This window comes from Chiloscyllium plagiosum, unplaced genomic scaffold (assembly GCF_037043375.1).
Source record: "Chiloscyllium plagiosum isolate Xiang-an unplaced genomic scaffold, Cpla_swu_hap1 HiC_scaffold_26, whole genome shotgun sequence".
NCBI classification, from domain to species: Eukaryota; Metazoa; Chordata; class Chondrichthyes; order Orectolobiformes; family Hemiscylliidae; genus Chiloscyllium; species Chiloscyllium plagiosum.
The window spans coordinates 30,542,347-30,562,771 of NW_028270164.1; the positions used below are offsets into that span (position 1 = coordinate 30,542,347).

General features: G+C 38.7%; 1 protein-coding gene across 3 annotated transcripts in view; it reads right to left on the reverse strand.

Annotated features, from left to right (window-relative positions):
- The window catches only part of LOC122563200 (bromodomain and PHD finger-containing protein 3-like), an 86,481-nt gene that overhangs the window by 14,514 nt on the left and 51,542 nt on the right, over positions 1-20,425 (reverse strand). For all 3 annotated transcript variants that reach the window (XR_006315528.2, XM_043716750.2, XM_087973599.1), the window contains exons 5-9: positions 20,196-20,324; positions 17,600-17,912; positions 13,594-13,860; positions 5,559-6,089; positions 5,218-5,323 (exon numbers count right to left, since the gene is read on the reverse strand). Coding sequence is in view for 2 of the 3 variants with exons in the window: in XM_043716750.2 (XP_043572685.1) it covers positions 5,218-5,323; positions 5,559-6,089; positions 13,594-13,860; positions 17,600-17,912; positions 20,196-20,324 (1,346 nt within the window). In the remaining variant the exon portion in view is untranslated. The remainder of the gene's footprint in view (positions 1-5,217; positions 5,324-5,558; positions 6,090-13,593; positions 13,861-17,599; positions 17,913-20,195; positions 20,325-20,425) is intronic.

A 20,425-nucleotide genomic window follows, 5' to 3' on the forward strand; every position in this document is an offset into this window, starting at 1 on the left:
CGACTTGGTTTACTACAACATGTTTTGATTCATTCATTCATTCAGACTGGTACTAAGTCTATCGGTACTTTATCACACTTTGTTCACTAAACATCCAAAGGTTAATATCGTTAAAAAGTTAATCGTATTAATTGTGCCATTATATCTGAATAAAAGTGAGATATATTAGCTACATATATCTTTAGTTCTTTGACAACTTTGTTAATGTTGCTGAGGTTCATAACATACAAGAGTAATAAGGGGGAACTGGAAGAATTTGGCAGGAGGGTTCAAGATGCTTACACATTCAGAATTTAATAAATGTTGCATTTTAAGTGTGCCATTATACCAGGCCATGACAATGTTGAACAGTGTGATTTTGCAGGATTTCAATGAATCCATGACATGTAAATTTTCGTACCGGTATGGATAAATAAAATTTACTTTCAGTAATTCATTCTTGTTTCTCTTCCTTTTATCCGGTAATTACCTTTACCGTAATTCATTGTTTTTCTTCTTTACCCAGGATTGGTTGAGCGGTCAAATCAACTTCTGCTGATAATACGGTGTTTCGAACTGCAGCATGAATTTCAGCCCCTCAAAACTAGTGCCTGTGTAATAGTCGACCCTATAAATTGAACCTTTAAAAATAGTCTCAAGTGTTCGACTTTTACATGAGTATGTTTAAAAAAAAGGAACTCATATCATGTATGTTTAAATCTGGCTTAACTTTGCTGCTATGTTAGATTCAAATTGTTGATCCTTTCCATCATATATCCACACATTGTACATTTTTCTTCAAATTAAAAGCAAATTAGATATTTTCAATACACAGAATCACTCAACATGAGCAGTATGTGTATCATGGCATACTGGGCTACTATACACAAGACATTACAACAAACTAGCGTAACAAAACATAAGCGTACACAGGAGGAGGTCAGTCTGCCCATCATGCCTGCACCAGTTGACAAAGATCTGACTATATTAATCCCATTTTCTGGCTTTTGGCTCATAGTTTAAGGCAACACAAGTAAATATCTAAATACTGCTTAAAATGTTAGGAGTTTCTGACTCAACTAGATTTTCAGGCAGCAAGTTCCAGACTCTCACCACCCTCTCAAAAATTTCTATTCAACTTTCTTCAATTTTCTACATCTTTCCTTAAATCTATGCCCCCAGCATAGATTAACCCCTCAACTAATGGAAAAAGTGTTTTTCTGTCCACCATCTCTACATCCCTCAATCTTAAACAGCTGTGTCAGATCCCTATCAATCTTCACTGCTCCATGGAAACAATACTAATCTCTCCAACCTTTCCTCATTTCTCAGACCAGCTGTATCCTGGTAAATCTCCTCTACATCCTCTCTAATGCAATCACATTCTTACTATAACGTTGTGACTAGAACTGTATGCAGTACTCCAGTTGTGATCTAATCAGTATTTTGTACAGTTATGGAATAACCTCTCTGCATTTATATCTTACTCCACGGTTAATAAAGACACGTAACAATATGCCTTAGTAACATAGAACATAGAAGAATACAGCGCAGTACAGGCCCTTTGGCCCTCGATGTTGCGCCGATCCAAGCCCACCTAACCTACACTAGCCTACAATAACCTACAGATATTATCTATCTGCCCTGGCAACCTGAGGGATCTGTGGATACGTACACCAGGGTTCCCTGTTCCTCAGTACTTTCCAGGTTTCCACCATTTATATTGTAATCCCTTGTCTTGTTAACCCTTCCCAAGTGTATTACTTCACACTTTTCTAGGTTAAATTCCACTTATGAAGTCACAGAGTTGTACTGTTGCAGAAAAGACCCTTCGGTCCAACTCATCCATGTTGACCAGACATCTTAAATTAATCTAGTCCTATTTGCCAGCATTTGACCAATATCCCTCTAAACCATCCCCATTCATATACCCATCCAGATACCTTTTAAATGTTCTAACTGTACCAGCCTCCATCATTTCCTGTGGCAGCTCATTCCATGCACCATCATCTACATGAAGAAGTTGCCCCTTAGGTTCCTTTTAAAAATTGTTCCTCTCTCACCTGAAACTTACACCCTTTAGTTTTAGACTCCATTACCCTGGGGAAAAGCCCTTGAACTATTCATCCTATCTATGCCCTAATGATTTTATAAACTTCTATAATGTCACCCCCTATCCTCCGATGCTCCAGGAAAAAAAGTCTCAGCCTCTCCTTATAGCTCAAACCTTCCAACCTTGGTAACATCCTTGTAAATCTTTTCTGAACCCTTTCAAGTTTTACAACATTCTTCCAAAGCAGGGAGACCAGAATTGCACGCAGTATTCCAAAAGTGGCCAAACCAATATCCAGTACAGACACAACATGACTTCCCAACTCCTATACTCAGTACACTACCAATAAAGGTAAGCATACCAAACTGTCTTCACTATCCTAACTACCTGCAACTCCTCTTTCAAGGAACTATGAACCTACATTCCAAGGTCTCTTTGTTAAGCAACATGCCCCATAACCTTTCCATTAAATGAGCAAGTCCTGCCCTGATCTAACTTTCCAAAGTGCAGCACCTCACATATATCTAAATTAAACTCCATCTGCTACTCCTCGGCCCACCAGCCTATCTGATTAAAATCCCATTGTAATCTGAGGTAACCTTCTTGGCTGTCCTGTATACCACTAATTTTCATATTATCTGCAAACTTACTAACCATACCTGTGTACATATCCAAATCATCTATATAAATAACAAAAAGCACTGGACCCAGCACCGATCCACCGTTCTTCCTGCAATTTACTGCCATCCTCTATGCATTATTTACCCACCCTATGAATTTTCATGTTATCTCCTACACATTAAATTGCAATTCATTAATGCACACTACAAACAACAAGGACACCAGCATAAAGCCTAATGGAACTCCCATGCAAACAGACATCCAATCACAGAAATATCCTTTCACCATCACCCTGTGCTTCTCAGCCAATTTTGGATTCAATGTGCTGTTTTGCCTTGGATGGCATGGGAATTTACTTTCTGGATCAGTCTGCAATGACTGAAATTATCAAACCTATGCTGACTATCCCTGATTGATTGGTGGCTCTCCAAGTGGAGATGTATTCTATCAGAATTCTCTCATAACATTGAGGTTAGACTGATGTGCAGGGGGAGTCGGATGGAAGTCTAAAATTCACTGCCTGAAAGGATGGCTGAGTCAGAAACTTATGCAACAATTAACCAGCATTTCAATATTCACTTGTGTTGCCATTGCTTCCAGGAGACGAAGAGCTGGAAAATGGGATTAGAATAATTAAATGTTTGTTGAACAACATAGGCATATAGTTGTCTGGTCTCCTTCTGTGGTATAAATGTCTATGAATGTTAAGAATAGGTGATGGAGATCTGTGAACAGCAAGAAAAGGTCAATGTACTATGCTAAATAAGTCATCTATTTTAACATTGAGTACTACTATAGCTGGGGGGGAAAGTGAGGACTGCAGATGCTGGAGATCAGACTGAAAATGTGTTGCTGGAAAGGCGCAGCAGGTCAGGCAGCATCCAAGGAGCAGGAGAATCGACGTTTTGGGCATGAGCCCTTCTTCAGGAATGAGGAAAGTGTGTCCAGTACACTAAGATAAAAGGTAGGGATGAGGGACTTGAGGGAGGGGCATTGGAAATGCGATAGGTGGAAGGTCGTCAAGGTGAGGGTGATAGGCCAGAGTGGGGGTGGGGGTGGAGAGGTCAGGAAGAAGATTGTAGGTTAGGAAGGCGGTGCTGAGTTCGAGGGATTTGACTGAGACAAGGTGGGGGGAGGGGAAATGAGGAAACTGGAGAAATCAGAGTTCATCCCTTGTGGTTGGAGGGTTCCTAGGCAGAAGATGAGGCACTCTTCCTCCAACCGTCATGTTGCTATGGTCTGGCAATGGAAGAGTCCAAGGACCTGCACGTTCTTGGTGGAGTGAGAGGGGGAGTTGAAGTGTTGAGCCACGGGGTGGTTGGGTTGGTTGGTCCGGGTACCCCAGAGGTGTTCTCTGAAACGTTCCGCAAGTAGGCGGCCTGTCTCCCCAATATAGAGGAGGCCACATAGGGTGCAGGTGAATTTGTGGCGGATATGGAAGGATCCCTTGGGGCCTTGGAGGGAAGTAAGGGGGGTGGTGTGGGCGCAAGTTTTGCATTTCTTGCAGTTGCAGGGGAAGGTGCCAGGAGTGGAGGTTGGGTTGGTGGGGGGTGTGGACCTGACAAGGGAGTCACGGAGGGAGTGGTCTTTTCGGAACGCTGATAGGGGAGGGGAGGGAAATATATCCCTGGTGGTGGGGTCCATTTGGAGGTGGCGGAAATGACGACGGATGATACGATGTATATGGAGGTTGGTGGGGTGGTAGGGGAGGACCAGTGAGGACTAGTATAGCTGACCTTAATTTCAATTTTAAAAAAATATTGTTGACACTCTTAATTTAATCTGCAGTGGAATTTTGAATGCAAAATAAGAAAATAAAAGTGCTGGAAAATTAAAAAATTTTCTTACTTCCTGCAATTAAGTGTTGGCATGAAATGTTTCAAAGATGTAGGCACAATTTTTGTTCAAGTTCAAACTTCCTCTACCACTGCAGATATCAAGCCAATCATGTTGCAGTGAGGTAAACAAGGTTAGATATTGCCCAGGATTCAGGTCATTACATATTTCAATATTTGAGTCACCCCCAAATGAAGAGGAATAACGATGTCATTTCCTGTACTAGTTGCTCTTATAGGATTAAGAAAGTCAACTTTGTTTTAGTTATAATAAAAGCTACTATATCTAAGCACTGGAGAAATTCAGCCAGTCTGGCCGTATCTGTGGAAATAGAAACAGAGTTAATGTTTCAAATCCAGTATGACGCTTCTTCTTAATTAAAGAGCTGTGTTGAAATTGAAATACTAATTGTTTCTCTTTCTACAGATGCTGGCAGACCTGAGCTTCACCAGCACTTTCTTTTTATTTCAGATTGCTAGCATCTAAGATATTTTGCTTTTTTATTTTAGTTATTATTGTAAGTTCTGTACACAGGCAGAAGTGAAAAACTCAACTCAGGCTGGGCAGAATTTCAACCTGCACCTTAGGAGGTGAAACAAACTTTCGAACCATCAGTTCCACTCAATTCCCAAACAAGCATACACATTTACTTAGCCTTAATTATCACAAAGTTTACTCCACACATGAAAATCAACATAACCTCAACACTTTCAGCTTTTAACAATTACCTGTTACTGTCAAATGCTCCATTGCTTCCAAGACTAGAACTACACTCAGAATCTGAGTAGCTCTCAGCATTTAATTGGGAGTGTTTTCCAAATCCATTTGAAAGCCCTGTACAAAAAATATGCAGAGTTTCAACAAAACATAGCCTTCAGTGCAGAACAATTATTTTTTTAAAAACCCAAAAGACTGACTTGCCCTGCTAAGTAACAGCTAATGACTGACCACTATGCAGTATTTGAAGTGGCAGCAAAGAAATCTATGCACTACAATTTTAAACTATTCAAATAAGGAAGTTCAGCTGCTAACAGAACTTCTAATGAGAAAAGTAACAAAGAAGGATTACCTAGCTCTGCAGGTGTGCAAGGAGATTTCTCACTTTCACTGTCAGAGCTACAGCTCAGACTTTGAGGTCGTTTCCTTGACTGACGTCGACTCTGTAGTTTTGAGAGTGTCCCTGGCGAAGCATTCAGTGGCAACTGCTCAGTTTGGTGCTGGCTGTCTCCATTCTCCACTGGCTGACCAGAGCCCTTCTGTAACTTCATGCCATTTTTGGCCTTTCTAAAGAGAACAGATGTACGCCTGCCCACTTCATTGACTGACTGAGCGGTTGTGTCCGAGGTAGGGAGAGCTAGTCCATTTACACCACTGTCACTGAGCAGACGCTGAAGAGTATGCGAACCAAGGGTTTCCTTTTGTAGAGTTTTTCTGTTCAGGACATCACTGTCAGATTTAATTCGTTTGTGTAGTCTGCTGTGTGCCCTGCTCTCACTCACAGGTTTGAGAGTAGGTGGATCTGTGTGGGTTTCAGAGTCTGAGGGTGAAGGTGCAGGTCCAGTAGGTTCTAATGTGGGTGGCAATGAAGATTTTGAGTCCTCTGTGGGGAGGAGGGGAAAAAAGTAGAACAATTAAACACATTTCTCCAAATTTATATTCACTTTGGGTCTCTTCAGGAAATGAACCGTTTCCTAAACGAAAATCACTTTCTAAATCATTAAATGATTGATTATTCTGAATACTGAATCAGTGACGAATCAAACCTTGACACAAAAGATCTTAATTACTTAAAATTATAATGTCATTTTTAAACAAAGTGTTCTCTTCCATATGAAAGTTGCTATAATTCTCGCAGAGACAGCAGCAATACATGTACAGCAGGTCCCCGATTTATGAACATCTGACCCACGAATGTTTTAGTTTTTAGATTACTTAGTGTGGAAACAGGCCCTTCGGCCCAACAAGTCCACACCGATCCTCCGAAGAACAACCCACCCAGACCCATGCCCCTACATTTACCCCTTCACCTAACACTACGGGCAATTTAGCATGACCAATTCACCTAACCTGCACATTTTTGGACTGTGGGAGGAAACCGGAGCACCTGGAGGAAAGCCACGCAGACAGGGGGAGAATGTGCAAACTCCACAAAGACAGTTGCCTGAGGCGGGAATTGAACCCGGGTCTCTGGCGCTATGAGGCAACAGTACTAACAACTATGCCACCATGCCGCCCTGAATGCTCATATTTAGCAACTTCACACCATACAAAGGATCTGACACACAAACATTTCATCATATGTAGGATCAGCTATTTTATATTATCTTGTATGGTTTTCCAACTTACATACAAATTGACTTGTGTATGGAATCAAGAACAGAACCCATTCGCAACTTGAAGATTGCCTGTACTATGTTGCTCTGTGTAGGGCTGCAAATTTCAAAGAACTATCTCCCATAGCTTTGCACATATCAAATCTAAAAATCAAAATCTAAAAACATGGGAGCAGGTCTTTAACTTGTGGTTTAAGCATATGCTCAATTTGGATGATTCACTGTCAGTCATGCTGACAGTGGATGCTTTCTATAACAGACTATATAATCCACAGATTCAAATCTACTCCATCATCTTTCATTTTATCTGTTATTTTCACATAGCTACTTTTCCAACTCTCTTCCCCTGCCCAGGCCCCTTTCCTACCTACGCTGAACAGGCAAGATTGCCTCTCCATCGCCCATTACCCCACACTCTCATTGAAACAGAAGAGGTCAGAGTAACAATCTACACAATCAACCCCTGCATCCTTCCTCTGTCGTAACTGCCATTGCCCTTTACACCATTCCAGAATGACTGGCAAGAGACTACAGGCTCATTCACCTTTTCTTTTCCATTCTCACACTGCTATACAGTTACCTCAAAGTTTTGTTTGCTTTCAGAAGTCACTTTTAAGTTAATTTGAGCCAAAAGTAAGCTACTGCGTATATACCTCTCATTCTGCTTTTCTCAACTTATCTCTGGGAAACAGCCGTCATGAAGCAGAATGTTTACATTTCCTGTCTAAAAACACATGGTCAAGCCTCAAAATGTAATTTTCATTTTGAAAAATAAGCTAAAATTAGCATGAGGAAGGCAATGTTTCAATATGAAACATATTCTGAAGTTTATAGAACATAAGAGCTACAACAGGTGCGATTACTGAGTCTGAAAATTTTCACAAAAAAAAGCCAGCATGTGTTTTAAAAAAGTTATTTGAAAAATTTCCCTCTAACTTTGTTAACTATGTTTTTGAAAAATGTTACAACATAAAGAAAACCTCAAGGAAAATATCCACGTGAGCTGAATAAATGTCACTGATGCAAACTGGAAAAAATAGCTATTGCAGTTTGTCAAAGCTAATACCAAATAGTATTCTGGACAAAATAATCAAACCCAAATCATTGAGATGTTTAAAATTTTCAAAAGGCATGGCTTTTAAAAAAAACCTAATATTTTTAAGAGTTCCATCAAGCACTCAGGATGTCCCAAAGCACTTTATACTTGACAGCCAATGACTTCCTTTTAAACTATAGTCGCTTTTGTAAGAAATGCAACAACCAAGTTAAAAATGATAAATTCCCAAGTGAACAGATAATCTGATAAAACACACAGCCTGTTTTCACTGAAGCTACTTGAGGAATAAGTTCCAGATTTTTTGTGCTAGTCAGGTTATTTTGTAATTAATTTTTGGAAGTTTTACAATCATGCATTTCAATCACATTTTCCAAATCCGCCTTGGTTTCTTGCAGTTTCCAAACTTATTAATTGGTTTTTCAATCAAAGAAACTCAAGATTATTTTCCTGTACTATACTGTTCTACGTTCTACTTGTAAATCTACAACTCTGATCAGTAAAGTTGTCAAAACAAATTGTTGCAAATATTTCTGAAACACTTTTGTGGAAGTCTTTCATCTGGTTTACATATCACTTGAACAAAGATGTTTTATACATGTTTATTTCTGCAAAGATTTTATCAAATGGAAGCCACTCTACTTGAAAAGCGTGAACACAATTCACACAGCTTTCCAGACCAATCAATGTCAACTAAAAGATTCAAGTTGCCAGGTTACATTTGCCAGCCTGCAGTTGTTCTTTCAACTTTTGAAATGTTTACAACTGACACATTAATATGCATTGAGCCTGCCAGGGCCCAGTGCTTATAAACCCATTCTCTCCATAATCTGGTGTGTCACTTGGACATTTACTGACAAAGAAATTCCCAAGAAAACTATTTTTAAAACCATTGAAGCCAACAGCATTATTTTTTCATACAATTATCAAGTAAAAGTACAAATGTAAACTCTGAAGACATTTCAGTAAAAGAAACTGACGCAGTTTTCAAGAGGTTGATTAGTTTCTTCCAATATATAACATCTGATTTTCAATTTTTTTTTAATTCTAATGGCATTACCATCACTGAATACCATACTAACAAGATCCATTACCATTGACCAGAAACTGAACTGTACGAGTGACAATTATTATGGCTATAACAGCAGATCAGAGGGCTAGGAATTCCACAGCCTCCTGTCTCCCTAGTGCCTGTCAATCAATTACAAGGCACAAGTTTAGAGTGTGATGGAATATCTTCCATTTGCTGGTATCAGTGCAGCTACAACATAAGAAGCTTGACTTAAAACATGAAACATCCGAATCATTGTTGATTTAAAAGGGTGGCACAGTGACTCAGTGTTAGTGCTGCTGCCTCACATCGTCAGGGATTCAGGTTTGATCCCAGCCTCTGGTGACTGTGTGTGGCATTTGCATATTCTCCCCGTGTCTGCGTAGGTTTCCTCCAGGTGCTCTGCAATCCAAAGATGTGCAGGTTAGGTGAATTGGCCATGCTAAATTGCCCATAGTGTTCAGGGATGTGGAGGTTAGGTGCATTAGGCAAAAATAGGATAGGGGAATGGGTCTGGGTGGGTTACTCTTTGGAGGGTTGCTATGGACTTGTTGGGCCAAAGGACCTGTTTCCACACTGTAGGGAATCTAATTCTTGACACCATCCAGGACAGACAAGCAGGAGGTGGGAAGAACACAGCAAGCCAAGCAGCATCAGGAGGTGAAGAAATCAATGTGTGAGGTGTAACCCTTCTTCAGGATGCAGGTTGGGTGTAAGGGAAGCTGTAAATAATGGGATAGGGGTGGGGAGGGGTTTGGGTGGGGAGAAGGGCTAAGTGATAAGGTAGTGATAGGAGAATACAAGTAGAGGATACGACCTGGTTGGTCAATGGGAGGAATGACTAGGTTGGTAGCTGGAAGGAAGGGTTGATGAGAGGAATGGGAGGTAAGGGGCTGGAAAGGGAGTCAGGGGATGGGCAGGGAGATTATTTGACTGACATTTCACCTGCACCTTCAACATTCATTCTCTTTACCACCAATACATAGAGGCAACAGTATGCACCATTTACTTGATGCACCGCAGCAACTCACCAAACTATGTCAACCTCATCTTCCAAATCTGCAACCTCTACTACCTAAATGGACAAGGATAGCAGGTGCTCGGGAACATCACCACCAGCAAGTTCCCTCCAATTCACAGACCATCCTGACTTGAAACTATATTGCCAATCCTTAACAGTCACTATGTCAAAAATCCTCGAACGCCCTTCCTAACAGTACTGTAGGTATTCCAACAACCCCCAAGGACTACAGAGATTCAAGAAATCAGATGACAACCACATGCTTCAAGACAATTAAGTTTGGGGAATAAATGCCAGCCTATCCAGTAATAGCCATATTTACTTGAACTCACTGAAGAAAACTTTAAATGACAGCTTTCAAAGTGGAGTATTTATTCCATGTAATATACCAATTGTATGCTTTTAATTTCATGGATAATTTGACGTGTAAGGTCATCAACAACTTCTGGAAGGACTGCACTACTGATCAATATCAGAGAGAGGTTCTAAAAGAAGTCCAGAAAGTAGATATTTAGCCAATAGATTTTATTTGAAATGCACTACATATTGATATATTTTAGATTCATATATTTCTTGTCCTTCACCATTAAATACTGCTGGTACAACTGTATTTATGCCCTTATTTATAGGAAGGAAAGAACTATTTATTTCCCAGAAATCAATCAAGAAAACTTCTCTGACCATAACTAAAGAGATCTCTTACAATCTCACTCTGAAATCCTTTCAACATGCAAATTCATTTTGAGCACATATATATCCACATGTAAATACGCAGTCAATTTCTTGATTTCCTGATTACATTCAATAAATTTTGTAGACTACGTTGTAAGAATTCAAAAAGCATGAAAACTTTGTACATTGACTGCAATGTAAAAACAAACAAAACTAAAAGGTTCATCAGGCTAAATTTTCAATAGTGCTGCACCTGAATTTATTAGAGATTTTATCTCTAATGCCCTACTCAATAGATTACCCAGATAAAAATCAATGGCTGCAATAATTATATTTACATTTACATCAGTCCTCTCAAAAGTTTACAATTATTCCCCTCTTCTTCTGGAGCTCTACAGCCTCTAACACACAAAATGTCTTGATTCTACAGTAGTTTTCACATCGAAATTGTAAATGTTCGCTACTTTAAGACGGTTCTTAAATGGACAGTAATTCTTGGAGTATGCACTTGTACAATTAATGTAGAAATCCAGATGAGACTGTCAGTGACTCTAGGCTTTGCCACAGCGTATATTTAAAAAAACCCTTCAAACTGTAATGATTTGGAAATCACTAACCATAACCCATGCAGACTATAAAAAAGTCAATATAAAAACCCATGGAGATGTGACATTTTGTCAAATGAGGTTTAACAACCGGTACATTTTACTGGGTTCTGTCCTCCAATCCCACACCCCCACAACATTAGGAGACAGATTCAGGCGGTTAAGACAGGGAAGTCAATAAGCTTCATAAAATTAAAAGTGTCTCTCTATTTCAATCTCTCCAACTGACCTTGAATCTATTACAATAATATAGTTACTTTTGGGAGAAAATCAGAAAGTGCTGCAGAAACTCAGCAGATCTGGCAGCGTGTGTGGACAGAAAAAAAAAATAATGTTTTGAGTCCAGTGAGCCTTCATAAGAACTTAAAGCAGCTCAGAAATGGGGAAATTTATGCTGATGACAGGGAGTTGCAGTTGGAAGAAAGGAGGAGTGAGACAAGTAGAAGGAGACAGTTCCCAGAGAAAGGGAGGTTAAAGAAGAGAAGCAGACAAAAGGATTGTTGATGGAGAGTTGAGGAAGAAGCAAATGCTGAACAGGTGCTAACAAGAACTGAATATTTCAACAAGAATAACAAGAATATTTCAAAACGAGCCGTTGAGAGCAACCCATACAGAACAGGACCTGAAAGTGTGGGAGTGGGTAACAAACATGGAGGTAGGTGTACAGGCTCTGAAATTGCTGAACTCAAAATTGAATTCTGAGGGATGTATGATACCTAGGCAGAAGTTGAGGTGTTGTTCCTTCAGCCTGTGAGAGCTTTGGTGAAGCACTGCAGCAGGCCTGAGACAGAAATTATGGCAATGGGAACACAGTGGTCTATGGAAGCTCACTTTTACACATAGTACAGAGGCGTTCAATAATGTGGTCACCCAGTCTGCATTTCTGTAAAGACCACATTGGGAACAGCGACTACAGTAGAATTGTTTGAATGAAGTCCAGGTAAATGGCAGTTTACCTGGACTGTGTCTAGAACCTTTTATTTTGAGGAGGGAGAAGGTAAATGGCCAAGTGTCGCATCTTCTGTGATGGTATGGGAAGATACCATAGAAGTGAAGAGACATTTGGAGTGGAGGACTGGTGGACCAGAGTGTCCTGAAGGGAATAGTGCATGGTATGCTGACAAAGGAGGGAAGGAGAATAGATTTCTGATGAGTGGAGGTGGTGAAAATGGCAGCTTTGGGTGTGGAGGCTGATGGTTAAAAAGTGAGGGCAAAGGGGACTCTGTTGTGGGAGGGAAGGGGTGAGAGTGGGATCAGAAGTGTGGAAAATAGGTCGGACGTGGTTGAAGGCCATGTCAACCACAACAGCAGGGAATCCTCGGTTGAGGGAAAAAGGTGGACATATCTGAGGATGCATGTGGAAGGTGATGTCATCAGAACAGATGCAACAGAAATGAAGAAATTGGGAGAATGGAATGGAGTCCTTACAGGGGCAAGGTGTGACTATATATAGTCAAAGTAACAGGAGGTCAGGATTCTTAATGAGAGGAAGAGGGACTGGGTTAAAGAGGCCAGGAGGGAGGGTTAAACAGGGGAGGAATATCACTCTGAATTGGATGTTACTGCAATAGGCAAATGAGGTTTACCTTTACCATTATGCTGCACAGCCTAAGCCACTGGGATCCCTACATGGCATAGGTGTACCTCTATCATTGGTAAAATATCAACATCAGCATGAAGAGACTCTTAAGTGGCTTAATTGTCCACCTAAACATCTCAATAGTCCCAAGGTCAGGCAGGTGTCTCCACACCTCCTTTGCACCATGTAAAATTTCAGACAGATTGGGTGTTGGAGAGTGAGCAGCAGGAAGGACATATGTTGGATAATATGTCCCCATCCCACTTTCAAATTACCTGGTGGGGAATGTAAAATTCAGCCTTAGAATTCTAATGACATGCTAAGTTCTTAACTACTGATAAAATTATTTCATCAGGCATGAGAAGTTTTTATGTTTAAAGGTATGTCAAACTTCTCCATTATGGTGAAGAAATTCCACATTTTTAAAATACATAAAGGTTGATTATATTTTAGTTTCTAACAAACCTATACGCATGTCCTAATCATTTATTTAATTCTCTGTAAAATATAATTAAAAACAAAAGGGTAAGCAGTCTATTTTATTTCTTGGCTTGCTATTATGAAAATTCTTCAACAATACTAACTTCTTTCCCTGATCAATGGAATTATTGTTGCTGGACACCTGGAGATCTACTTGACATAGTGCCTGATTTAATTTCAAATCAGGCAAAGAAGAAATCCATGCCACAGAGATCAGTAGATCTGTGTGAACTTTTTTCAAGCTGAGCAATGAGTGACTATGAAGTTTGTGCCACAGAAATAATATACTGTAAAAAAAAAATCACACACCTCTTTCAGCACTATCTTCATGGTTTTCAACCACTGGCTTTCCATTATCTTCCTTTGACAATTCAGAGTAGCTGCCATTATGCAGATGCTGCTGTTGTGCCAGTTTATGTCTGATGCTGTTGATTTCTCTCCTCAGTAATCTTACACGCTTCGATCTAGCTCCACTTGACTTCATGGTACATGTTATATCCAATTTGTCTAGCAACTCTTTGAGCTGGTCCTCCAGCGACAGATGGGCTCTGTTCTCTGGAATCAGCATATTATCCACTGAAGAACAAATTAAAACAAATTGAATCCAAGAATTCCCCATGGTATGCAAATGATGTTCTGCTTTTAACCTTCCTAGTCTGGTTTGCACGATTAAAATACATAAAAGTTATTAAAATATAAGAACAAACAATTTTGACATGAACAAATATAAATTCACAGTTAAAATTTTGACTACAGTTCGTGGAATTGCTTATCATTTGGGAATTATTAGTAATGTCATAATGAAGAAGCAGTACTAAGATATTAGAATTTAATAATGAAATTCTCTACATTGAAAAGCCAATACTGATCACAAACTGAACTGATCAACAATCGTGTTTGAATCCCAAATTAATTACAATTTCAAATCAGAATTTAGAGAATAAAACACAAATTTTAGAAACTGGCTCAAGTCACTGAAAGCATGAGTGAGATAAGATCCAAATTTATGAGCTTTACATGCAAAACTCTGCACACTTGTTTGAAATTGAAATTCATTAACCCGTCAGGCTGCTTACAATTTAGTTATATAAATGACTGAAACAGTGCCTTTGAATTAGACATAATTACACGACCTTCAATGTACTACAATGTACAATGCTTCATCATTGACCAAAATTGAGGACTAGCAAGTACATGGCATCACATTCATCCAAGGTGCCCATCATCAGAAAATGAAATACAACTTGAATACTTCAATCAACATTTAAATTAATGATTAAATATAGTGGATAACAGTTAGAATGCATCATTTTGTCTAAAAGAGAAATTTATTTTATGTACATTATTATTTATCAGCTTGTAATATTCTGAGGTACTCTAGTCACAGTCTCATGCGCATAAACAGTTAAAATTTATTTTTCCGTTAGAGGCAACAGAATAGATGCTACATTATATTATTGCTGAGAGCCTTCCTGGATGTTACAAAGTTAAAAATCACACAGCACCAGATTATAGTCCAACAGGTTTATTTGGAAGCACTAGCTTTCGGGGCACTGCTCCTTTTTCCAATTAAACCTGTTGGACTATAATCTGGTGCTGAGAGAGTTTTAATTTTGTCCACCACAGTCCAACACCAGCTCCTTTACATCATGGACGTTACAAATACTGATCTGCACAGACTTTCTAGTCAATTGTTTTTGTTTTGCCTCCAGTGCTATGGAATTTTATCTGCTTTTTGAAAGGGTAGAGTTCACAGCCCTGATGGCCAAGAGAACCAGATTTGTTCCTATTTCATTCACTTTGCTGCAAGAATGCAAATTCATTGCTTCAAACTTGTAAACCTCAACTTCAGAAGAACGCTCTTAAATTGATTTCACTTCAGTTAGAATGTGATGAGCATTACACTACATATAAAAGCCATTTCCCATACTTGGATAAGGGAATCAAGGGTTATGAGGAAAAGGGACCAAATGGAAATGAGAATTATAAGATTAGCAATGTTTGGTGTACTTCTGTTCCTACATCTTATGGTCTTACAATAATGTAATATATTTAACTGACTGAACCTACATCTTTTACTGTCATTTACTAATTCCTTCATGGCATTGTCCACATCTTTCTCCGCAAGTTTCTTCAGCCATATACTGCAACCACTCAGCTCCATTGTTTAGATTCTGATCTCTCCTTCACTGTCATGTTTAGTTAATGATACAAGTATCAGCCACCTTAACTCTACAATCTGGAATAATTTCCCTAAGTCACTCTTAGTTACAACAACCAAAATATATAAGGACGGGGTAATGCCGGCTGCTGTTTTTCCAAGGCAGGGATGGGGAATCAAGAGTGAGCAGCAGCCTTTTTTGCAGAAGTGACTGTCTACCTGAAGTGGAGGGCAAAGGCAGTCTGCAAGAGAGAGAATGAGGAAGACAGGGAGGTTGCAAGGGGGCATACTGGGGAGCTGCAATGTGAGGGAACAGAGACTGCAAGAGTGGACAAGTGGGAGACTGCAAGAGCAGGGAAGGCAGGCTGCAAGAACAGGGAAGTGAGAGATGACAAAAAAGACAGCAGTGTTAAATCTGTCAACAAAAGAACACTCAGCTAACCAGCACGAGAAAAACTCAAAATCACTAAGTTACTTACTTGTGAATTAATATGGTATCTACGTTATGTCTGCACAATTTCAGGAGCTATATGGGGAACCTCTAGTGGATGCTATTCCAATAAACACCATCAATTTTTAAATTTAAATCTGTGATTGAGCTTTGAGATGTCATAAAAATGTTATTAACAGCCTGGTTAAAATATTCCAGCTTTGTGAATATGCAATTAAAAACATATTAGCAGTGACCTCACCAGTCTGTGCAAGGTGTATTTAAGGTGTTGGCTTTTATGTGCACAAATGTATCAGTTATTTTGAGAAAATAATATCCGAAGTATGTAAGTTAGCTCACTGAGCTGAAAGGTTCGTTTTCAGACGTTTTGTCACTATATTAGGTAACATCATCAGTGAGAGTCTCCAGTGAAGCATTGGGGGTACGTCTTGCCTCTCTATTTATAGGTCTTGGTTTCTTAAGGTGGATGATGTCATTTCAGGTTCTTTTTTCCTAAAGGGAGGCAGATAGGATCTAAAGCGACGTGTTTATTCATGGAGCTCTGGTTACAGAGGCAGGACATGCCACCTGCGCTTCAGTGGAGGCTCTCACTGATGATCTTACCTTGTATGGTGACAAAACATCTGAAAACAAACCTTCAAGTTCAGTGAGCTACCTTACATACTTATCATCAACCTGAGCTACAAATCTTCTCAAAAATTGCTAAAATAATATCCTGTTGCTAACTTGTCTGTTGCCTTGTGCCAATTTAAATACAGTGGAACCTAAGGAATTAATATTCTCTTTGTGCTTTGTGGCTATAAATTTACTGAGGTTGATAATTATTGAGGATATTGATTAATTCAAACTTGTATTGATCTGTATCCCCATAACCCCACATTTACCAGAGATAACAGATCTATTTTGCTCTGCCCTGGTCACTACAGTCCAATTTAGCATGGCCAATCAACCTGCATATCTTTGAACCATGGTAGTTAACTGCAGCACCCAGAGAAACCCCACACAGTCACCCAAGGCTGGAATCTAACCTGGGTCCCTGGTGTTGTAAGGCAACAGTTCTGAGCGTATTTTAAAATATTCTCTACTCCCTACGCTCATATCCTTCTGGTTCTAACACCATAGATTAAAGTGGATGGGAAAAAGTACAAAAGTTACTAAAAATGAAAACAGTGCACAAACTGAATTATGGAAATGTAGATTTCAAAAATTAAAGATGGATTTCCTGTGGTACAGTTTATGCAGTTTTATGCATTTAAAAAATTTGCCTTTCACATACCAGTAGCCATGATTAATAAATGCTTATAACTTATTGACTGCAGAAAATCAAATCTGAGTACTTAATCCTGTGTTAGACAATCAAAAAAAAGGACAAACTAAATTTCTTAACTGCATCATTTAAAAAAGGACAATTGGTATCCCTGTGAGGACTAATTAACATGTAACCCTACACGCTTAAAGCATGGCTTGCTATATGCAATATTCAAAAACAGCAAGTACAGTAATTGATTAGACTTTTTGAAAATAGAGTAATGCAATTTAATTTTTGAATGTTAACCATCTTGACAAAAAAAAAATCAGGTAGCTTAAATCGGATATAATTCACTTAATAGTTTTTAAATTTGGAGTTCCCTCCCCCATTTGAAATCATTTTCTAATGAAATAACAAAGAAATAGCCACCAATCTGCACTGTCAGAATACCCACCATCCTCCCAGGAGAAACGGTAGAAGTTTGCCAAGTTTGGTGATTCAGGTAGATGCATTCCAGTTTCATAGTCGTATCCAATGTTTTCAGCTTGGCGTCGAGCACACCTTAGTATGGAACCTCCTATGTCTCTCAATCTCACTGCTGCCCGGTAAAATATAGTTTCCTTAGCGTTATACTTCATACAGTTGTTTATGACAAGATTAAAATCTGATTCAAACTCATCAAGGGTTTTGTAACTGTGAGTTTCTAGCTTTTTCCTCATGGTAGAAAAGTCCATAGGGTGTGTAATAAACTCTAGATAGTCTGGAACCTTGCAAAAACAAAAACATTAGTAAGTAAATCTCAATTACATAGAATCCTTTCTCCTCCAACTCTCCCACAAACATACTGTACATTAAATAAATCTCCATCAAGATCTCTTAATTAAATTCTTTATGACTTATTTGTAGATTTTTAACTGAACTTACTGAAGACCTCCCAAATTAATACACTCAATAATGTTTTGTGCAGTTAATAGTGTTATCAGCAATTCCATGCACAGAAGTTTACAACAAACTGATGAAACACTATGTTGCTGATAATATATATATATATATTTGGCTGTTTTAGAGATACAAAGAAGAACCTTTCTTGAACAGATGCAATCTATGCAGTAATTTCTCTACACATTCTAAATTATACGGAATAACTGAGCATACATCGAACTAATTTGAACATGATTCTGATTCATGCACAGAGCTCAAATGTAACAATACCGTCAAAGATAACATTTAAAACCATGCATTACTTTGAGGAACTGAGGTGGGTAGGAACAAAAATGCATACTGCCGAATTCCTACTGGCAAGATTTCCAGGGAAGAAATGTATTATCTGTTCCCTAATAGCACTGTGGCTGTACAAACACTACACAAACTGCAGCAGTCAACAAGACAACCCACCAATACCTTCTCAAGAGCAATTAAAATGGGTAGTAAAGTCTTTCCAGCAACTATCATATTCCACAAATTAAAATAAAATAAAATAATCAAAGTAACTCCACAAATGTAGTTTTACCGATATAATTTGACAATGGCCCAACAGCCTAAGTAGTTGATCATTTAGAGGATGATTGAATTTGACATTAAATGTCATCCAGGTTAAAATTACTCATGAACTTACTTAGATACAATTTAAATGTACTTACTTGAAAATAATGAAAATGTAAACGCACATCCAAATTAATTGCTTACATTTGAAGTTGATCTAAAATATTTGGTACGGATACTCATAAGGACCATTTGTATGTTCAAGCTTGCTCTAACATTCAATACAATTGTGTATGATCTTATATTGCAATGCCACTTTGAGCTGCTTGCCATATTCTTGATTTGCTGAGATAACAATCTGTATACAGTACAACCTTGATTACCTGAACATTAATTATCCGAATTTCGGATTACCCGAACAAGATCTCAAGGTCCCATAAAAACAGCATTAGGCAACTCAGCATTCAGTTAAACGGCATTATGGTGTGCATTGTCGGACAACCAAGAAATGTTCGGTAACTGGTACTCAAGTCACCGCTGGTTTACGATAGATCAGTTTTCGTTTAAACGGCATTATGGTGAGCATTGCCAGATAACCAAGAAACGTTTGGATAACAGGCACTCATAAATTACCGCTTGTTTATGATGAGATTGATTATCCGAACAATCAATTATCTGAAAAAAAAAACTCTCCACCTGTCTCATACGGATAGTTGAGGTTCTACTGTATATCTCTTTTGAATATATTTGCTACAATATTCAGGCTTCAAGAGGTGTACTTTATCCAAGTTTTTTTTTTAAATGAAGAGAGATTGAGACAGAGGTCTGCTTCAAACCAATAAAGTAAACAACTGGTGAGGCCTGGAGTTTTATCAAAAGTTGGAACAATAACAGCAGCCTGAATGGGTCAGGTCAAGCTCCCACAGAACCAGGATTCTAGTTTTATCTTTCAGTAGCTGTTGGGGTTGTGAAAGCTGCTACTACTCTCAGTCTTTTTGCTATAGCTAAAAGCTTGGGTTCTCTTCCTGCTGCTAGAACTGCATGTGAGACAATCTGCATTACTGAATTTGCCAAGGGTGTGCTTATGGGAGGTTACTATACTGGAACATCCAATAAGTAATTAATATGAGTAGTTCATTACTTTGTTAACTATTACTTCGATAACTACAGTTAAACCAATACTTTCATTTGTCTTTTGTCTGTATTTTAACTATAGTGTATGAATAAAGTATGTTTTGCTTCAAGTCTGGGTAGCTTGACCAATCGAATTGTATCGAAACAACTCGTGGCATTTGCCTTTAAAATAAGAAAAAGTTAGGGTAGGCTATCTCCTTGACATGTTTTGAGGGTGTTTGGTCTGATTTATAACATATTTAATAATGCAACAACTGCAATTGTCTATGGTAAACAATTCCAAACTTTCACAACCCTGAGTAAATAAATGTGTTTTTATTGCTGAACGATCAACTCTTATCCCGAGGCTTTGGTTCCATGTCCGAAACTCTCCAGTCAAGGAAAGCAACCTCTCGGTGTTAAGCCATTTCAGAATTTTCTGTTTCAAGCCTTACCTCTTTGAGGCTTACAGGTTGTGCAAATATATTTGCTTGGTCTCTTTCCTGAAGTTGATCCAAAATTTGTCTTAAAAACACAATAAATGGTGTAAGTTGCAATTCCAAGGCAACTTGTTGAACTTTGACCTGCAGAATGTCAAACAATATGAGTACCATGACAACACTGAGCCTGTACAATGTGATCAAAATTAAAATTCACTAAAACAAACATGAACATTTCAACAACC